This window comes from Carcharhinus amblyrhynchos, chromosome 2 (genome assembly GCF_965287045.1).
Source record: "Carcharhinus amblyrhynchos chromosome 2, sCarAmb.v2.hapA, whole genome shotgun sequence".
Classification (NCBI taxonomy): domain Eukaryota; kingdom Metazoa; phylum Chordata; class Chondrichthyes; order Carcharhiniformes; family Carcharhinidae; genus Carcharhinus; species Carcharhinus amblyrhynchos.
The window spans coordinates 142,140,420-142,158,731 of NC_137325.1; the positions used below are offsets into that span (position 1 = coordinate 142,140,420).

General features: G+C 51.1%; 1 protein-coding gene across 1 annotated transcript in view; it reads right to left on the reverse strand.

Annotated features, from left to right (window-relative positions):
- The window catches only part of LOC145361737 (pituitary adenylate cyclase-activating polypeptide type I receptor-like), a 137,202-nt gene that overhangs the window by 75,860 nt on the left and 43,030 nt on the right, over nt 1–18,312 (reverse strand). The window contains exons 5-8 of the mRNA XM_080217669.1: nt 12,186–12,318; nt 5,277–5,430; nt 4,771–4,831; nt 3,061–3,130 (exon numbers count right to left, since the gene is read on the reverse strand). Coding sequence (XP_080073795.1) covers nt 3,061–3,130; nt 4,771–4,831; nt 5,277–5,430; nt 12,186–12,318 — 418 coding nt within the window. The remainder of the gene's footprint in view (nt 1–3,060; nt 3,131–4,770; nt 4,832–5,276; nt 5,431–12,185; nt 12,319–18,312) is intronic.

Genomic DNA, 18,312 nt, shown 5'->3' on the forward strand with positions numbered 1-18,312 from the left:
AATAAACCTATTCTGTTCCAGTAATCCTGTCCCTAAGAATCTTTTCCAATAATTTCCCCACCACTGATGTAAGGCTCACAGGCCTGTAATTTCCCAAATTGTCTCTTCTGCCCTTCTTCAACAGAAGAACAATGTTAGCCACTCTCCAATCCTCTGGTACCTCGCCCGTATAAGTGTCCGTACATCATGAAGTTGTTCGGGAGGACAGCGCGCACAAGTTCGGGGATCAGCTAGCGCTGAATCCGAGCGACACTAATTCCTTCACAGGACACTGGTCAACCATTCCCGTTCCCGAAAACCGCACCCTCTCCACCTTCTCCCCTTCCCAAAGGGGGAGGTGTTGGCGCAATGGTATTTTTATTTGAGTAGTAATCCAGAGTCCCATGGCACCCAGGTTCGAATCCCACCACGGCAGGTGGTGAAATTTGTGTTCAATAAAGATCGGGAATTAAGAATCTACTGATGACCATGAAACCATTGTCGATTGTTGGAAAAACTCAAAGAGCAAAGAAAATTACAGCACAGGAACAGGCCTTTCGGCCCTCCAAGCCTGCACTGACCCTACTGCCCAACTGAACTAAAACTCCCTACTCTTCTTTTCCCATCCTATTCATATATTTGTCAAGGTGCCCTTAAAAGTCACTACCATACCCGCTTCCACTACCTCCCCCAGCAACAAGTTCCAGACACCCACCACTCTGTGTAAAAAACCTGCCTCGTACATCTCCTTGTCCTTCGCACCTTAAACCTGTGCCCCCTAGTAATTGACTCTTCCACCCTGGGAAAAAGCTTCTGATTATCCACTCTGTCCTTCATAATCTTGTAGACTTCTATCAGGCCCCCCTCAACCTCCATCGTCCCAGTGAGAACAAACCAAGTTTCTCCAATCTCTCCTCATAGCTAATGGCCTCCATACCAGGGCAACATCCTGGTAAATCTTTTCTGCGCCCTCTCCAAAGCCTCCACATCCTTCTGGTAGTGTGGCGATCAGAATTGAACACTATATTCCAAGTGCGGCCTAACTAAGGTTCTGTAAAGCTGCATCATGACTTGCCATCTGGTTCACTAATGTCCTTTAAGAACATAAGAACATAAGAAATAGGAGCAGGAGTAGGCCATCTATAGGGCATTGGTGAGGCCGCAGCTGGAGTACTGTGTGCAGTTTTGGGCGCCGTACTTACGCAAGGATATTTTGGCCTTGGAGGGAGTGCAGAGGAGGTTTACTAGGCTGATACCGGAGTTGAGGGGGTTGAGCTATGAGGAGAGGCTGAATAAACTAGGCTTGTACTCGTTGGAGTTTAGAAGAATGAGGGGAGATCTCATTGAGACGTATAAGATGATGAATGGGATGGATAGGATAGAGGTGGAGAGACTCTTCCCGCTCAAAAAAGACAGTAGGACTAGGGGGCACAGCCTCAAGATAAAGGGGGGGCGGTTTAGAACGGAGTTGAGGAGGAACTTCTTCACTCAAAGGGTGGTGAATCTCTGGAATTCTCTGCCCGTTGAAGTGGTGGAGGCTGCCTCGCTAAATATTTTTAAGACGCGGGTTGATGGGTTTTTGATAAGAGAGGGGATTAAGGGTTATGGGGAGAGGGCGGGAATGTGGAACTGAGACACGACAGATCAGCCATGATCTTATTGAATGGCGGGGCAGGCTCGAAGGGGAGGAAATCTGCTGTTCTTATCCGGTCTGGCCTGCCTGTGACAAATGGCCGCTCAGTTCAAGAGCAATAAATGCCTATTTATTCCCATGAATGAGTCACTTCTTGCCGGTTGGCAGTTAACCTGTATCCGGGGGGGGTCACGATGACCCTGCCCCCACTTGGGGGAAAGGATTCTATAGACCCACCACCTTCAGAGTAGAAGAACTTAGAATCAGAGAATCGCTATGGTGCAGGAAGAGACCATTCGGCCCATTGATTCCGTACCGACTCTCTGGCAGGTTGTCTTACCCAGGCCCCACCTCCCACAGGTCACCGTACACGTTTCCCACGGCCAATCCACCTTGCTGACACTCCTCGGGTACACTGAGGGAGAATTTAGCACGGCCAATGCACCCTAACCAGCACGTCTTTCAGACTGCGGGAGGAAACTGGAGCTCCCGGAGAAAACCCACGCAGACACGGCAGAAGTCTGAGTAGTGTTGAAGAGCAGAAGGATCTAGGGGTCTGGGTCCACAGGACTCTTAAATCGGCCTCGCAGGTGGAGGAGGTGGTTAAGAAGGCGTATGGTGTACTGGCCTTCATTAATCGAGGGATTGAGTTTAGGAGTCGGGAGGTAATGCTGCAACTTTATAAGACCCTTGTCAGGCCTCATTTAGAGTATTGTGCGCAGTTCTGGTCGCCTCACTATAGGAAAGATGTAGAAGCTATTGAGAGGGTACAGAGGAGATTTACAAGGATGTTGCCTGGATTGGGAGGCATGCCTTATGAAGTTAGGTTGAGGGAGCTGGGACTCTTTTCCCTGGAGAGACGAAGGTTGAGAGGCGACCTGATAGAAGTTTACAAAATGTTGAGAGGAATAGATAGGGTGGACTCTCAGAGGCTATTTCCCCGGTTTGAAATGGTCGCTACGAGAGGACACAGATTTAAGGTGCGGGGAGGGAGGTTCAGAAGTGATGTTAGGGGTAAGTTTTTCACTCAGAGGGTGGTGAGTGAATGGAATCGGCTGCCGTCAGTGGTGGTGGAGGCGAACTCGCTGGGGTCTTTTAAAAGACTTCTGGATGAGTATATGGGGTTTAATGAGATTGAGGGTTATAGATAGGTCTGTAGGTTGGTAGGTGTTGATGTGATCGGCGCAACTCATGGGCCGAAGGGCCTGTTTGTGCTGTAGTGTTCTATGTTCTATGTTCTAATGTGCAGGCTCCGCACAGGCAGTGACCCAAGCCGGGAATCGAACCCGGGTCCCTGGCGCTGCGAGGCAGCAGTGCTAACCCCACTGTGCCAATTCTTCCCTCATCCCCATTGTCAATGGGAGGCACCATGTTTGTGGACAGGGGAAGGTGAGTGGTTGTGTGGGTTCCTTCACTGAGAGGCTGTGAGGAAGTTTCGCTGTCTTTACCATGATCGAGACAATGACAGGTCCCTTAATGATCCACCACAGTGCTCGGTGCTCATTGGTATCCCAGCAACTGGGGGAGAGAAAAAGACAAGAGTTACCCACAGGGCAAACTGGAATCGGCACTAACACCCCCCCCGAACCCCACACACAATACCACCCCCCCAATACACACAATACCCACCACCCCCACACACGCAATACCCCCACCCCTGCTCACACTCACACAATACCCCCATACCCCCTCACACACACACACAATACCCCCATACCCCCTCACACACACACACAATACCCCCCATACCCCCTCACACACACACACAATACCCCCATACCCCCTCACACACACACACAATACCCCCATACCCCCTCACACACACACACAATACCCCCATACCCCCTCACACACACACACAATACCCCCATACCCCCTCACACACACACACAATACCCCCATACCCCCTCACACACACACACACAATACCCCCATACCCCCTCACACACACACACAATACCCCCCATATCCCCTCACACACACACACAATACCCCCATACCCCCTCACACACACACACACAATACCCCCATACCCCCTCACACACACACACAATACCCCCCATATCCCCTCACACACACACACAATACCCCCATACCCCCTCACACACACACACACACAATACCCCCATACCCCCTCACACACACACACAATACCCCCCATATCCCCTCACACACACACACAATACCCCCATACCCCCTCACACACACACACAATACCCCCATACCCCCTCACACACACACACAATACCCCCATACCCCCTCACACACACACACAATACCCCCATACCCCCTCACACACACACACAATACCCCCATACCCCCTCACACACACACACAATACCCCCATACCCCCTCACACACACACACACAATACCCCCATACCCCCTCACACACACACACAATACCCCCCATATCCCCTCACACACACACGCAATACCCCCATACCCCCTCACACACACACACAATACCCCCCATATCCCCTCACACACACACGCAATACCCCCATACCCCCTCACACACACACACAATACCCCCATACCCCCTCACACACACACACAATACCCCCATACCCCCTCACACACACACGCAATACCCCCATACCCCCTCACACACACACGCAATACCCCCCATATCCCCTCACACACACACACAATACCCCCATACCCCCTCACACACACACACAATACCCCCATACCCCCTCACACACACACACAATACCCCCATACCCCCTCACACACTCACACAATACCCCCATACCCCCTCACACATACACAAAATACGCCCCCCACACACACACACACACACACACAATACCCCCCACCCCCCCCACACACACACACACAATACCCCCCACCCCTCCCACACACACACACACAATACCCCCCACCCCTCCCACACACACACGCACAATACCCCCCACACACACTCACAATACAATACCCCACCCCCCCCACACATACACAAAATACCCCCATACCCTCTCTCTCTCACACACACACACAAAATACCCCATATCCCCCCAGACATAGTACCCCACAATCCTCCCACCCCCCCCCCCCACACACACAGTACCCCCATACCCCCTCTCACACACACACACACACACACACACACACACACACACAGACATACACACAGATAGAAGGTGAATCTCCTACTCAGAATCATCAAAGTGAATTCTCAGCACTGTCCAGATAATCACACAGATAGTGGGGGTTCCTGTCAATAGAAACACAAACACATCTCTCCAGTTTATGTTCACACTGGGGCATTTTACCAGCGCCGATTCTCCAATGACCCTGACTGGGGCTCAGGGAAGGAGCTGGCTATCTGCTGCCATCTGCTGTTGCTCAATTGCACTGCACCCAAGTGCCCTTGGGCTTCGAGAGGAGTCGAAAGACTGGTATTTATTCACGTCAGAGAATCACAGAGCGCAGGACAGGGCCCCGACACGCGAGAAACACCTAAACTCCCCCCCCCCCCACCCACCTTAAACCCACCCATCCGCCAGCACGTGGCCCACCACCTTGAACGCTATGACGGCGCCAAATACGTTTTATGCAAGAGCGCTGACGACGTTTCCCCCCCTTGTATTCTGCCCGGTAACACACTGATAATGTCGGTGCGGGACCCCGGGCACCAGCAGCGAAAAGAAGAGACTCACCCCAGCCGATCAGGATGTACCAGTAGAAGTATCTGCGTTCGGGGAAGAAGGTCTCCACAAGTAGGGTGAAGAGGTAAAGTCCTTCAATGAACAGCCAGAAGTAGTTGGACAGCACACAGTAATGGAAGAAAACCATCGCGGCTTTGCACTGGACCTGGAAACAATCAGACGCTCGGTCACGGCGGGGAGCCCTGGTCCTTTCGGAAATCATTCTCTTGTGGGAAATGGGCGTCGCTTTCTGCCCAGCATTTAATTGCCCGGCTACGGCTCTCACCAGCTTCTACAGATGCCCCGCGGCAAACGTTCTCTCCGGGTTGTATCACAGCTCGGTATGGGCTCCTGCTCTGCCCAAGGCCGCAAGGAACTACAAAAGGGTCGTGAATGTAGCCCCAGTCCATCACGCAAACCAGCCTCCCATCCACTGACTCTGTCTACACTTCCCGCTGCCTCGGGGAAAGCAGCCAAGGACCCCACGCACCCCGGACATTCTCTCTTCCACCTTCTTCCGTCGGGGAAAATAATACAAAAGTCTGAGGTCACGTACCAACCGACTCAAGAACGGCTTCTTCCCTGCTGCTGTCAGACTTTTGAATGGACCTACCTCGCATTAAGTTGATCTTTCTCTACACCCTCGCTATGACTGTAACACCACATTCTACACTCTCTCGTTTCCTTCTCCATGAACGGTATGCTTTGTCTGTAAGAAACAATACTTCTCACTGTATGTTAATACATGTGACAATAATAAATCAAATTGAACTATGTCCCCTCTGTTCCCTGCTCCAGTGCTTTCTGATCCCTCAACATCTCAGTTCTGAACTTCTCCCCATTGGTCTCCCTGCCTCTGTAACTTCTTGCTGCCTCTCGATGCTGAGGTTGATTCACTCCTCTAATTCTTCCCTTTGGCTACCCCCGTTTGCCATCACTCCACTGATAAAAGCAAAGAAAGACTTGCTGTCGCGCCCTCTTGACAGCCGAGGAAGTAATTTCGAGGTGCTGTTGTTATGAAGGAAACCAGTTTTCACACAGCAAGTCCACGCAGACGCAGAATCATAGAATCCCTACAGTGCAGAAGGAGGCCATTCAGTCCATCGATCTGCATCAACAACAATCCCACACAGGCCTATCCCCATAAACTCTTATGTTTACCCTGCTAATCCTCTGACACTAAGGAGCAATCTAGCAAAGCCAATCACCTAACCTGCACAGCTTTGGACACTAAGGGGCAATTTAGCATGGCCAATCCACCTAACCTGCACATCTTTGGACACTAAGGGGCAATTTAGCATGGCCAATCCACCTAAACTGCGCATCTTTGGACACTAAGGGACAATTTAGCATGGCCAATCCACCTAACCTTGGCATCTTTGGACACTAAGGGGCAATTTAGCATGGCCAATCCACCTAACCTGCACATCTTTGGACACTGAGGGGCAATTTAGCATGGCCAATCCACCTAACCAGCACATCTTTGGACACTAAGGGGCAATTTAGCATGGCCAATCCACCGAACCAGCACATCTTTGGACACTAAGGGACAATTTAGCATGGCCAATCCACCTAACCTGCACATCTTTGGACACTAAGGGGCAATTTAGCATGGCCAATCCACCTAACCTGCACATCTTTGGACACTGAGGGGCAATTTAGCATGGCCAATCCACCTAACCAGCACATCTTTGGACACTAAGGGGCAATTTAGCATGGCCAATCCACCGAACCAGCACATCTTTGGACACTGAGGGGCAATTTAGCATGGCCAATCCACCTAACCTACACATCTTTGGACACTGAGGGGCAATTTAGCATGGCCAATCGGAGGACGTGAATAATTTGCTGGGTGTTAGCGATGGAAAGGTGGTAGGACTGGAGGGTCTTAATGACATTACTGTTACTAGAGAGGTGGTGCTCGACAGACTGGAGGGGCTGATTGTGGACAAGTCCCCAGGACCGGATGGAATGCATCCGAGGGTTCTGAAAGAAATGGCGGAGGTTATAGTGGATGCCTTGGTGGTTATTTTCCAGACGTCGCTGGATTCCGGGGAAGTGCCGGAAGATTGGAAAACGGCTAATGTTACGCCGTTGTTTAAAAAGGGTGCCAGGCAAAAGGCGGGGAATTATAGGCCGGTTAGTTTAACGTCTGTGGTAGGTAAAATGTTAGAATCCGTCATTAAGGAGGAAATTGCGAGGCATCTTGAAGGGAATTGCTTGATAGGGCGGACGCAACACGGTTTCATTAAAGGGAAGTCGTGTCTGACAAATTTACTGGAGTTCTATGAGGATGTGTCTAGGGCAGTGGATGCGTTTGACAAGGTACCTCACAAGAGGTTATTGCAGAAGGTCAGGGGACATGGAGTTGGGGGTAGGGTGTTAGCGTGGATAGAGGATTGGTTGTCAAATAGGAGGCAGAGAGTGGGGGTTAATGGGTGCTATTCGGATTGGCGGTTGGTGACTAGTGGGGTGCCCCAGGGGTCGGTGCTGGGGCCTCAGCTATTTACCATTTATATAGATGATCTGGAGGAGGGAACCGAGTGTAGGGTGTCGAAATTTGCTGATGACACCAAGATTGGGGGAAAGGCAAATTGTGCGGAGGGTGTGGAGAGTCTGCAGAAGGATCTAGATAGGCTGGGCGAATGGGCCAGGAAATGGCAAATGGAATTTAATGTTGGCAAGTGTGAGGTGGTCCACTTTGGTAGGAAGAATGGTAGGAAGGACTATTACTTACGGGGCGAAAAACTGCAGCAGGTGACGGTGCAGAGGGACCTCGGGGTCCTTGTGCATGAGTCGCAAAAACCCAGCTTGCAGGTGCAGCAGGTGGTCAGGAAGGCGAATGGGATGCTGGCCTTCATAGCGAGGGGGATTGAATATAAAAGTAGGGAGGTCTTGCTGCAGCTGTATAGGGCATTGGTGAGGCCGCAGCTGGAGTACTGTGTGCAGTTTTGGGCGCCGCACCTGCGCAAGGATATTTTGGCCCTGGAGGGAGTGCAGAGGAGGTTTACTAGGCTGATACCGGAGTTGAGGGGATTGAGCTATGAGGAGAGGCTGAATAAACTAGGCTTGTACTCGTTAGAGTTTAGAAGAATGAGGGGAGATCTCATTGAGACGTATAAGATGATGAATGGGATGGATAGGATAGAGGTGGAAAGACTCTTCCCGCTCAAAAAAGACAGTAGGACTAGGGGGCACAGCCTCAAGATAAAGGGGAGGCGGTTTAGAACGGAGTTGAGGAGGAACTTCTTCACTCAAAGGGTGGTGAATCTCTGGAATTCTCTGCCCGTTGAAGTGGTGGAGGCTGCCTCGCTAAATATTTTTAAGATGCGGGTTGATGGGTTCTTGATAAGAGAGGAGATTAAGGGTTATGGGGAGAGGGCGGGAAAGTGGAACTGAGCCACAACAGATCAGCCATGATCTTACTGAATGGCGGGGCAGGCTCGAAGGGCCAGATGGCCTACTCCTGCTCCTATTTCTTATGTTCTTATGTTCTAACCAGCACATCTTTGGACACTAAGGAACAATTTGGCACGGCCAGTCCCTCTAATCTGCACATTTTTGGACTGTGGGAGGAAACCCATGCAGACATGGGGCGAACACAGACAGTAACCCAAGCTTGAAATTGAACGTGGGTCCCTGGCGCTATGAGGCAGCAGTGCTAACCACTGTGCCACTGTGTTTTGATATCGATTGAAGGATAAACAATGCTCAGAGCGATAACTCCTCTGCTCTCCTTCAAAAATGGGGCCATGGGATATTTAACATCCACCTGATCTGTAAGGTGGGCTTTGTTTGAATGTTTTGTTGGAAAAACAGCACCTCTGACAGTGCAGCATTCCCTCAGTATTGCCTTGGATCGCCAGCCTTGAATTTTATGCTCGACTCCTGAGATAGACTTGAACCTAAAACATTCTAACCAAATACTAATCACCCCCCACCCAACCCCCAGCCCACCAACTCCCTCCTCATCAAACTATTCATTATCATATCCTGATATTCTTTCCCCTCTTTAATATCGATCCTCCTGTTTCCACAAAGGGGACTGAATAGAACATAGAACATTCCAGCGCAGTACAGGCCCTTCGGCCCTCGATGTTGCGCCGACCAGTGGAACCAATCTAATGACCCTCTAACCTAAACTATTCCAATGTTATCCATATGCCTATCCACTGACCATTTGAATGCCCTTAAAGTTGGCGAGTCCACAACTGCTGCAGGCAGGGCATTCCACACCCTTACTACCCTCTGAGTAAAGAACCTACCTCTGACATCTATCCTATAATTACCACCCCTTAATTTAAAGCTATGTCCCCTCGTGTTAGCCATCACCATCCGAGGAAAAAGGCTCTCACTATCCACCCTATCTAACCCTCTGATCATCTTGTATGCCTCAATTAGGTCACCTCTCAACCTTCTTCTCTCTAACGAAAACAACCTCAAGTCCCTCAGCCTTTCCTCATAAGACCTTCCCACCAAACCAGGCAACATCCTGGCAAACCTCCTCTGCACCCTTTCCAATGCTTCCACATCTAATGGGATACAGGTTTCCCCGGGAAGCACATCCTTCCTCTGTCCTCTAGCTAAGTCGCACCCTGACATATGTTGGCGGCCTTGCCTCCAGTAGCTAGGCCCAAAACCTTCCTAATCTTCACCGCCTCTCCACTTCCTCCTTTCACGCCCTACCTCAGTGAGTGGGTGTTTGGATGCACATTCTACACATCTTACAAAGAACAATACGGCACAGGAACAGACCCTTCAGCCCACCGAGCCTGCGTTAAGATGGGGCTTCTATCCCTCCCATTCATGTCTACCGTTGCTCTGTGCTAGCGACAGGATGAATAGGAGGACGAGGCAGATGAATGCGTGGCTTGAGAGCTGGTGCAGAGGGGCAGGGATTTAGATTTTTGGATCATTGGGATCTTTTCTGGGGAAGGGGTGACCTGTTCAAGAGGGATGGGTTACACCTGAACTGGATAGGGACTAACATCCCAGTGGGAAGATTTGCTAGGGCCACTCAGGAGGGTTTCAACTAGTTTGGCAGGGGGTTGGGATCCAAAGCAGTAGGGAGACACGAGAAGATTGAGGACAGCACAGAAGTTAAAGAGAGCACATTAATTAGTAAAAGGCAGTAATCCTCGTACCAGACAAATCAGGCAAAAGCAAGACAGAGAGCAAGGGAATCCAGATTAAACTGCATTTATTTCAATGCAAGCGACCTGACGGGCAAGGCAGATGAACTCAGGGCATGGATGGACACATGGGACTGGGATATTATATCTATTACTGAAACATGGCTAAGTGGAGACAGGACTGGCAGCTCAATGTTTCAGGGTACAGATGCTATAGGAAAGATAGAACAGGAGGTAAGAGAGGAGGGGCAGTTGCATTTTTGATTAGGGAAAGCATCACGGCCATACTGAGAGGGGATATATCAAAGGTTCGGCCACTGAGTCCATATGGGTAGAACTGAGGAATAAGAAAGGGGGAAATCACTTTGATAGGATTGTACTATAGACCCCCAAATAGTCAGCGGGAAATTGAGGAGCAAATATGTAAGGAGATTACAGATGGCTCCAAGAAAAATAGGATGGTAATAGTCGGAGATTTTAACTTTCCCAACATTGACTGGGAAGCTATACTATTAGAGGGTTGGATGGAGAAAAATTTGTTGAGTATTCAGGAGGAATTTCTCATTCAGTATGCGGATGGCCCAACTAGAGAGGGGGCAAAACTTGACCTCCTCTTGGGAAACGAGGAAGGGCAGGTGACAGGAGTGTTAGTGAGGGATCACATTGGGACCAGTGACTATAATTCTATTGGTTTTAAGATAGCTATGGAGAATGACAGGTCTGGCCCAAAAGCTAAAATTCTAAATTGGGGCAAGGCCAATTTTGATGGTATCAGGCAGGAACTTTCAACTGGGGGAGTCTGTGGGAAGGCAAAGGGATGTCTGGCAAGTGGCAGCCTTTCAAAAGTGAGTTAACCAGTGTTCAGGGTAAACGCATTCCGCTTAGAGTGAAGGCTGGCAGAAGTAGGGAACCGTGGATGACTCGGGATATTGAGGCCCTGGTCAAGAAGAAGAAAGAGGCACATGACAGGCAGCTGGGATCAAGTGAATCCCTTGAAGAGTACAGGGGGTGTAGGAGTAGAGTTAAGAGAGAAATCAGGAGGGCAAAAAGGGGACACGAGATTGTTTTGGCAGATAAGCCAAAGGAGAATCCAAAGAGCTTCTACAAATACATAAAGGGCAAAAGAGTAACAAGGGAGAGAGTAGGGCTTCTTAAGGAGCAACAAGATCATCTGTGTGCAGATCCACAAGAGATGGGTGAGATCCTAAATGAATATTTCTCATCAGTATTTACTATTGAGAAAAGCGTGGATGTTAGGGAACTCGGGGAAATAAATAGTGATGTTGTGAGGAGTTTACATATTACAGAGAAGGAGGTGCTGGAAGCAACCACACAGACACAGGGAGAATGTGCAAACTCCACACAGACAGTGACCCAAACCAGCAATCGAACCTGGGTCCCTGACGCTGTGAGGCAGCAGTGCTAATCACTGTGCCACCGTGCCACCCCAAACCAAAGCTTTATGCAGCTGTAATATAACTTGCCAACTTTCATACTCGATGCCCTGGCCAATGGAAGCGTGCATGCTTTGTGCCTTCTAGACCACCTTATCCACCTGCTCTGTCACTTTCAGGGATCTGTACGCCCAGATCCCTCTGCACGTCAACGCTCCTTAGGGTTCTGCCATTTACGAAATAATTTGCCCCTGAATTTGACCTTCCAAATGACCTCGCATTTGTCCGGAAACTCCATCTGCCCTCTGTAAGCACGCCCACCTCATGCACCCCCCCCCCCCCCCTTGCCAACTGCCCTGCCCGCTGCGCCCACACCTGGAGTTGCTCTTACTTACAGTGGACATGGGGCAGTGATTTTCATCCTCCTCAGAGTACAGGATGGCGTCTTTGATGAAGACAGAGATTGCCCGGAGGATGAAGGAGACGAACAGGTTCATGTGAATGTAATTGCGAGTACAGTGTAGTTTTCTGCAAGACACAAGGGCTTCATGAGAGCGAGCGACAACAGAAAGACTTTCCAACCTTCCAACGATGAGGGGATCTCCAGTGCGTTGCGCAGAATGGAGACAAATCCAATCCAATTGTGACCACGGGGAAAAGAGCTAGGAACTCATTACGTGAATGTTCATCCCACGTTCCTCGGTGAGTCAGCTAGCTCAGTTGGCTGGACGGCTGGTGAGTGAAACAGGGACAGCACCACAGAGCGTGGGTTCAATCCTTGTTACCGGCTGAGATTATTCATGAAGGCTCAACCTTGCCGGAGGTGTGGTGACACTCAGGTTAAATCACCACCTTTATGAGGGGGAGGGGACAGCCGATGGTCATTCTGGGACCATGGCAACTTTACCTATCCCCCTGCCGCACCGCAGTCAGTTGCTAAGCAACAGCGAATCAGCCCATAGTTGGAAAGCTGCAAGAAATACTCTGGGTGTAGCTCCACCATTTTTGAATCTAAAATTCAAACGAGAGGGAGTCAAGAAGGCGAACAAGGTGACAACAGATGTCTGTGAGTAAAAACTCAAACATTTTTAATTGATTTAATCGTGGAATAGATTTCCTACAGTGTAGAAGGAGGCCATTCAGCCCATCGAGTCTGCACTGACCCTCTGATGAGTATTCCACTCAGGCCCTATCCCCATAATCCCACGTTTTTACCCCACTAACTCCTTAACCCATCCATCTTTGGACACTAAGAGGCAATTTAGCACGGCCAATCCACCAACCTACACATCTTTAGACACTAAGAGGCAATTTAGCACGGCCAATCCACCAACCTACACATCTTTAGACACTAAGAGGCAATTTAGCACGGCCAATCCACCAACCTACACATCTTTAGACACTAAGGGGCAATGTAGCACAGCCAATCCATTCAATCTCCACATCTTCGGACTGTGGGAGGAAACCGGAGCACCCGGAGGAAACCCACGCAGACACGGGGAGAGTGTGCAGTCTCCACACAGACAGTGACCCGAGCCGGGAATTGAACCTGGGTCCCTGGCACTGTGAGGCAGCAATGCTAACCACTGTGCCACCATGAATTCATGTTGAATTAGATTGAAATTTAGGAGATTTACCAGGATGCTGCCTGGTTTGGAGGGTAGGTCTTATGAGGAAAGGTTGAGGGAGCTGGGGCTTTTCTCTTTAGAGCGGAGGAGGATGAGAGGCGACTTAATAGAGGTTTATAAGATGATGAGAGGGATTGATAGAGTGGACGTGCAGAGACTATTTCCTCGGGTGGATGTAGCTGTTACTAGGGGGCATAGCTATAAGGTTGATGGTGGGAGATATAGGAGGGATGTCCGAGGTAGATTCTTCACTCAGAGAGTGGTTGGGGTGTGGAATGGACTGCCTGCTGTGATAGTGGAGTCGGACACTTTAGGAACTTTCAAGCGGTTATTGTATAGGCACATGGAGCGCACCAGAATGATAGGGAGTGGGATAGCTCGATCTTACTTTTGGACAAAGCTCGGTACAACATCGAGGGCAGTACTGTGCTGTAATGTTCTATGTTCTACGAAAATTAAACCCAAATTGGTACCAAAGAGGGGGAGAGCAAGAAAACTGAGTGCATCAAAGTGGCCCCTCCTACACCTTTCTGTGATCTCTTTTGTCAATGTCTACATGTTTAGTTGGGCACAGTTAAGAGGTGTGAAGTGGATCAGGGCTCGGTTCATGCTGCTCTAAGGCTCAGTCTGATTGACACTTTTTATAGAGTTGCAGTAACAGCAATTTTGCTTCCCCGCACAGTGGTTAGCACTGCTGCCTCACAGCGCCAGGGACCCGGGTTCGATTCCCGGCTTGGGTCACTGTCTGTGCGGAGTCTGCCCTTTCCCCCTATATCCACGTGGGTTTCCTCCAGTTTCTTCCCACAGTTCAAAGCTGCGTAGGTTTGATGCATTGGCCGTGCTAAATTACCCCTTAGTATCCAAAGACAGAATCCCTACAGTGCAGAAAGAGGCCCTTCAGCCCATCGAGTCTGCACTGACCACAATCTCACCCAGGCCCTATCCCCCATATCCCTACATATTTTACCCGCTAATCCCTCTAACCTACGCATCTCAGGGGCAATTTTAGCATTAAAATCAACCTAACCCGCACATCTTTGGACTGTGGGAGGAAACCGGAGCGCCCGGAGGAAACCCACGCAGACACGAGGAGAACGTGCAAACTCCACACGGACAGTGACCCGAGCCGGGAATCGAACCCAGGGCCCTGGAGCTGTGAAGCAGCAGTGCTAACCCACTGTGCCACCGTGCCGCCCATTTACGGGCAGGGTTTGGGTGGATTGGCCGTGCTAAATTAATGTCAGGGGAATAGCAGGGTAAATACCAGGGGTTACGAGGATAGGACTTGGATGGAATAGTTGTGGGTGTGAGTTCAATGGGCCGAATGGCCTCTTTCTGCATCACAGGCTTCCTATGGATCTGAATGGGAGCTTTCTGTTCTCACCATTTCAACAGCAGCCATTGCAGCTCACCGGCTCTGGGCACAGTGCGCACAGATGGAGATGACATGGGGGCATTGAGGGAGGAACGGGACGGGCTTTCTAAGCCTTGGCACTTGCCCATTCCCTTCTCCGCCAGCCAACGGCCAGTTGGGGGACCTGACTCTCTCCCGCTCCCACCTGGGCAGAGCCTAAATGACGCATACAGGGAGCAGGGCCGGGTGTGGGGTGGAGGGGGTGGGGGGGGGGGGGACGTACGGTAAACCGAGATGGACCAGCAAGGTGGGAAAAGTGCCAACTCAAGCCTGGCCGGTGAGAAATCCAGCCGGATGCCACCCAGCGTGGCACTGAGGTGGTAGGAGCTGGAAAAGACTACTGGCCAAAGGCAGTCTGAGCCGACCTCACCTGCGTTAACCGGGCAGCTGCCCCCATCCCACCCTTGGTTGGAAAGATGGGTTGAGGAAGAAAGTTTAATCATTGAGATTGCCAACCCGCGTTGCCAGCCAGGGTGGGGGCACGAACACACAGGTGGGTGTGATGGGTGACCGAGAGAACCTGCAGCCGGGGGAGGGCTGGGTGGCGGACGGGGGTGTTCGTGGTTTTTTTTCTAAAGTTCATTTCTTTTAAGGTTTATTTATTAGTGCCACAAGTCGGCTGGCATTAACACTGCAATGAAGTTACTGTGAAAATCCCCTAGTCGCCACACTCTGGTGCCCACATTAGGAGTGGCACAGTGGTCAGCAGCTGGGACGAGCTTAGGGGTTTACAATAAAGAGGACGGAATGGACAAGTTGGGCCGAAGGGCCTGTTTCCGCGCTGTGAACCGCCATGACACTGCGGCCAACGTACCTAACCAGCGCCTCCTTCAGACTGCAGGAGGAAATTGGAGAGGAAACCCAGGCAGACACGGGGAGGATGTGCAAACTCCACACAGACAGTGACCCGAGGCTGGAATCGAACCCGGGTGCCCGCGCTGCGAGGTAACGGCGCTAACCCACTGTGCTGCGGGCAGGGTAGCTGGTTCTAAATGACTTTGGAGTGACAGCGTGAGTTTGAAATGGGTTTCCTAACAAGCTGGACACCGGCAGCTCCACACGGATCCATCCCTCGGGAAGGGGCAACGCAGCAGCAGGAACAGAGGCGCTGGACACGGAGGCCATCATTCCCGTCCTGCTTAGCAACACGATTCCTCTTTTAATTAACGTTCGGAACCTCGAACCTCGTTTGACAAACAGACTGAAGACAACGCCTAACAGAGGCTACAAATGAGTGCCTATTCCCAATTCATGATGTGGAGATGCCGATGTTGGACTGGGGCGGGCACAGTGAGAAGTCTCGCAACGCCAGGTTAAAGTCCAACAGGTTTATCTGGAATCACGAGCTTTCGGAGCGATGCCCAACGAACACCGCTCGACAATCACCAGGCAGGAGTGTTTCCTTCCCCGTCGGGAACACTTCAGCAGTCGCAGGCATTCAGTCTCTGGTCTTGGGGTAAGCATTCTCCAAGGCGGCCTTCAGGACACACGACAGCGCAGAGTCGCTGACTGCCAAGTTCCGCACGCAACCTCAACCGGGATCTGGGGTTCATGTCACACTATCTGTAACCCCCGTGACTTGCCTGGGCTCGCAACGTCTCACTAACCGTCCTGTCTGGAGACAACACACATCTCTTTAACCTGTGCCTGACCCTCTCTCTCCACTCACATTACCTGGACCTGCAAAGACTTGATTATCTGCAAAGACTCGCATTCCAACCATTATCTCGTAACTGAGTCTGCGTCGATTTATGCCCAGTTTGTGAAACAAACCCTGCTCTCACCTGATGAAGGAGCAGCGCTCCGAAAGCTCGTGCTACCAAATAAACCTGTTGGACTTTAACCTGGTGTTGCAAGACTTCTAACTGTTCTTAATTCATGTCAGTTTCTGTAGGGTGAGGATACAGCTCTGTCCCAGCAGAGGGCACTCCTGGCTGTTGTCTGAAATTCTTACTCTACAGATCAGATTATAGAATCCTTACTGTGCAAGAGGCCATTCAGCCCATCGAGAGTGTACTGACAACAATCCCACCCAGGCCTTGCCTCCACAACCCCATGTATTTATCCGAGCTAGTTCCCCCCTGGCACTAAGAGGCGATTTAACACGGCCAATCCACCTAACCCGCACATCTTTGGAGTGTGGGAGGAAACCGGAGCACCCGGAGGGAACCCAGGCAGACACGGGGAGGATGTGCAGACTCCACACAGACGGTGACCCGAGCCGGGAATCGAACCCGGGTCCCCGGCGCTGTGAGGCAGCGGTGCTAACCCACTGTGCCACCCTGTTCTTCACGCTCCCCAGCGGTTACATCAGCAACTGATTCTCCGCCACCTCCAGTTGCAAGGGGGGGGGCCTCAGTTTAACACCAGACCCCCCAAAAGGTGGCACTTCCAGTACTGCAGCATTCCCTCAGCTCCCAGCAGGGCTGGGAATGGAACGCAACCTTCACACTCCCAAACTCAAAGGCTGGGAAATCCATCACAGAACAAGGTGTTTGAGGACGGAATCACAGAATCCTCCAGCACAGGAGGAGGCCGCTCAGCCCACTGTGCCTGTGCTAGCTCTTTGAAAGAGTGCCCCCCCCCCCCCCCCCGGCAACCCACTCCACTTCTCTCTCACCACAGCTCTTTCTCCCCTTGTAAGTACCTCTCCCTGCTGCAAATTTGGACAAAGGGCAGCGGCACAGCGGTTAGCACCGCTGTCTCATGTCGCCAGGGACCCGGGGTCAGTTCCCAGCTTGGGTCACTGTCTGGGCAGAGTTAGAGCCTAGAACATAGAACATTCCAGCGCAGTACAGGCCCTTCGGCCCTCGATGTTGCGCCGACCAGTGGAACCAATCTAATGACCCTCTAACCTAAACTATTCCAATGTTACCCATATGCCTATCCACTGACCATTTGAACGCCCTTAAAGTTGGTGAGCCCACAACTGCTGCAGGCAGGGCATTCCACGCCCTTACTACCCTCTGAGTAAAGAACCTACCTCTGACATCCGTCCTATAATTACCACCCCTTAATTTAAAGCTACGTCCCCTCGTGTTAGCCATCACCATCCGAGGAAAAAGGCTCCCACTGTCCACCCTATCTAACCCTCTGACCACCTTGTATGCCTCTAAGGTTTGCATGTTCTCCCCGTGTCTGCGTGGGTTTCCCCCAGGTGCTCCGGTTTCCTTCCACAGGGGTTACGGGGATAGGATGAAGTGGGGGGGGGGCTTAGGTAAGATGCTCTGTTGGAGAGTCAGTGCAGGCTTGATGGGCCAAGTGGCCCCCTTCTGCACTGTAGGGATTCCATTCCATGGTTCTAGAGCTCTGGAGATGGGTGGAGGTTCTTGCATTGAGGTTCCAGAACTATCCAACCAGCTTAACGAGAGGCAGTCTGCTTCCTATTGGCCCTGGGCGACGATGGGATGTACCAGGGCTCGCCAATGGCAGGACTGTGTGGGTGGCGCAGTGGTGGTCAGAGGGTCAGTGAGTCCTAGA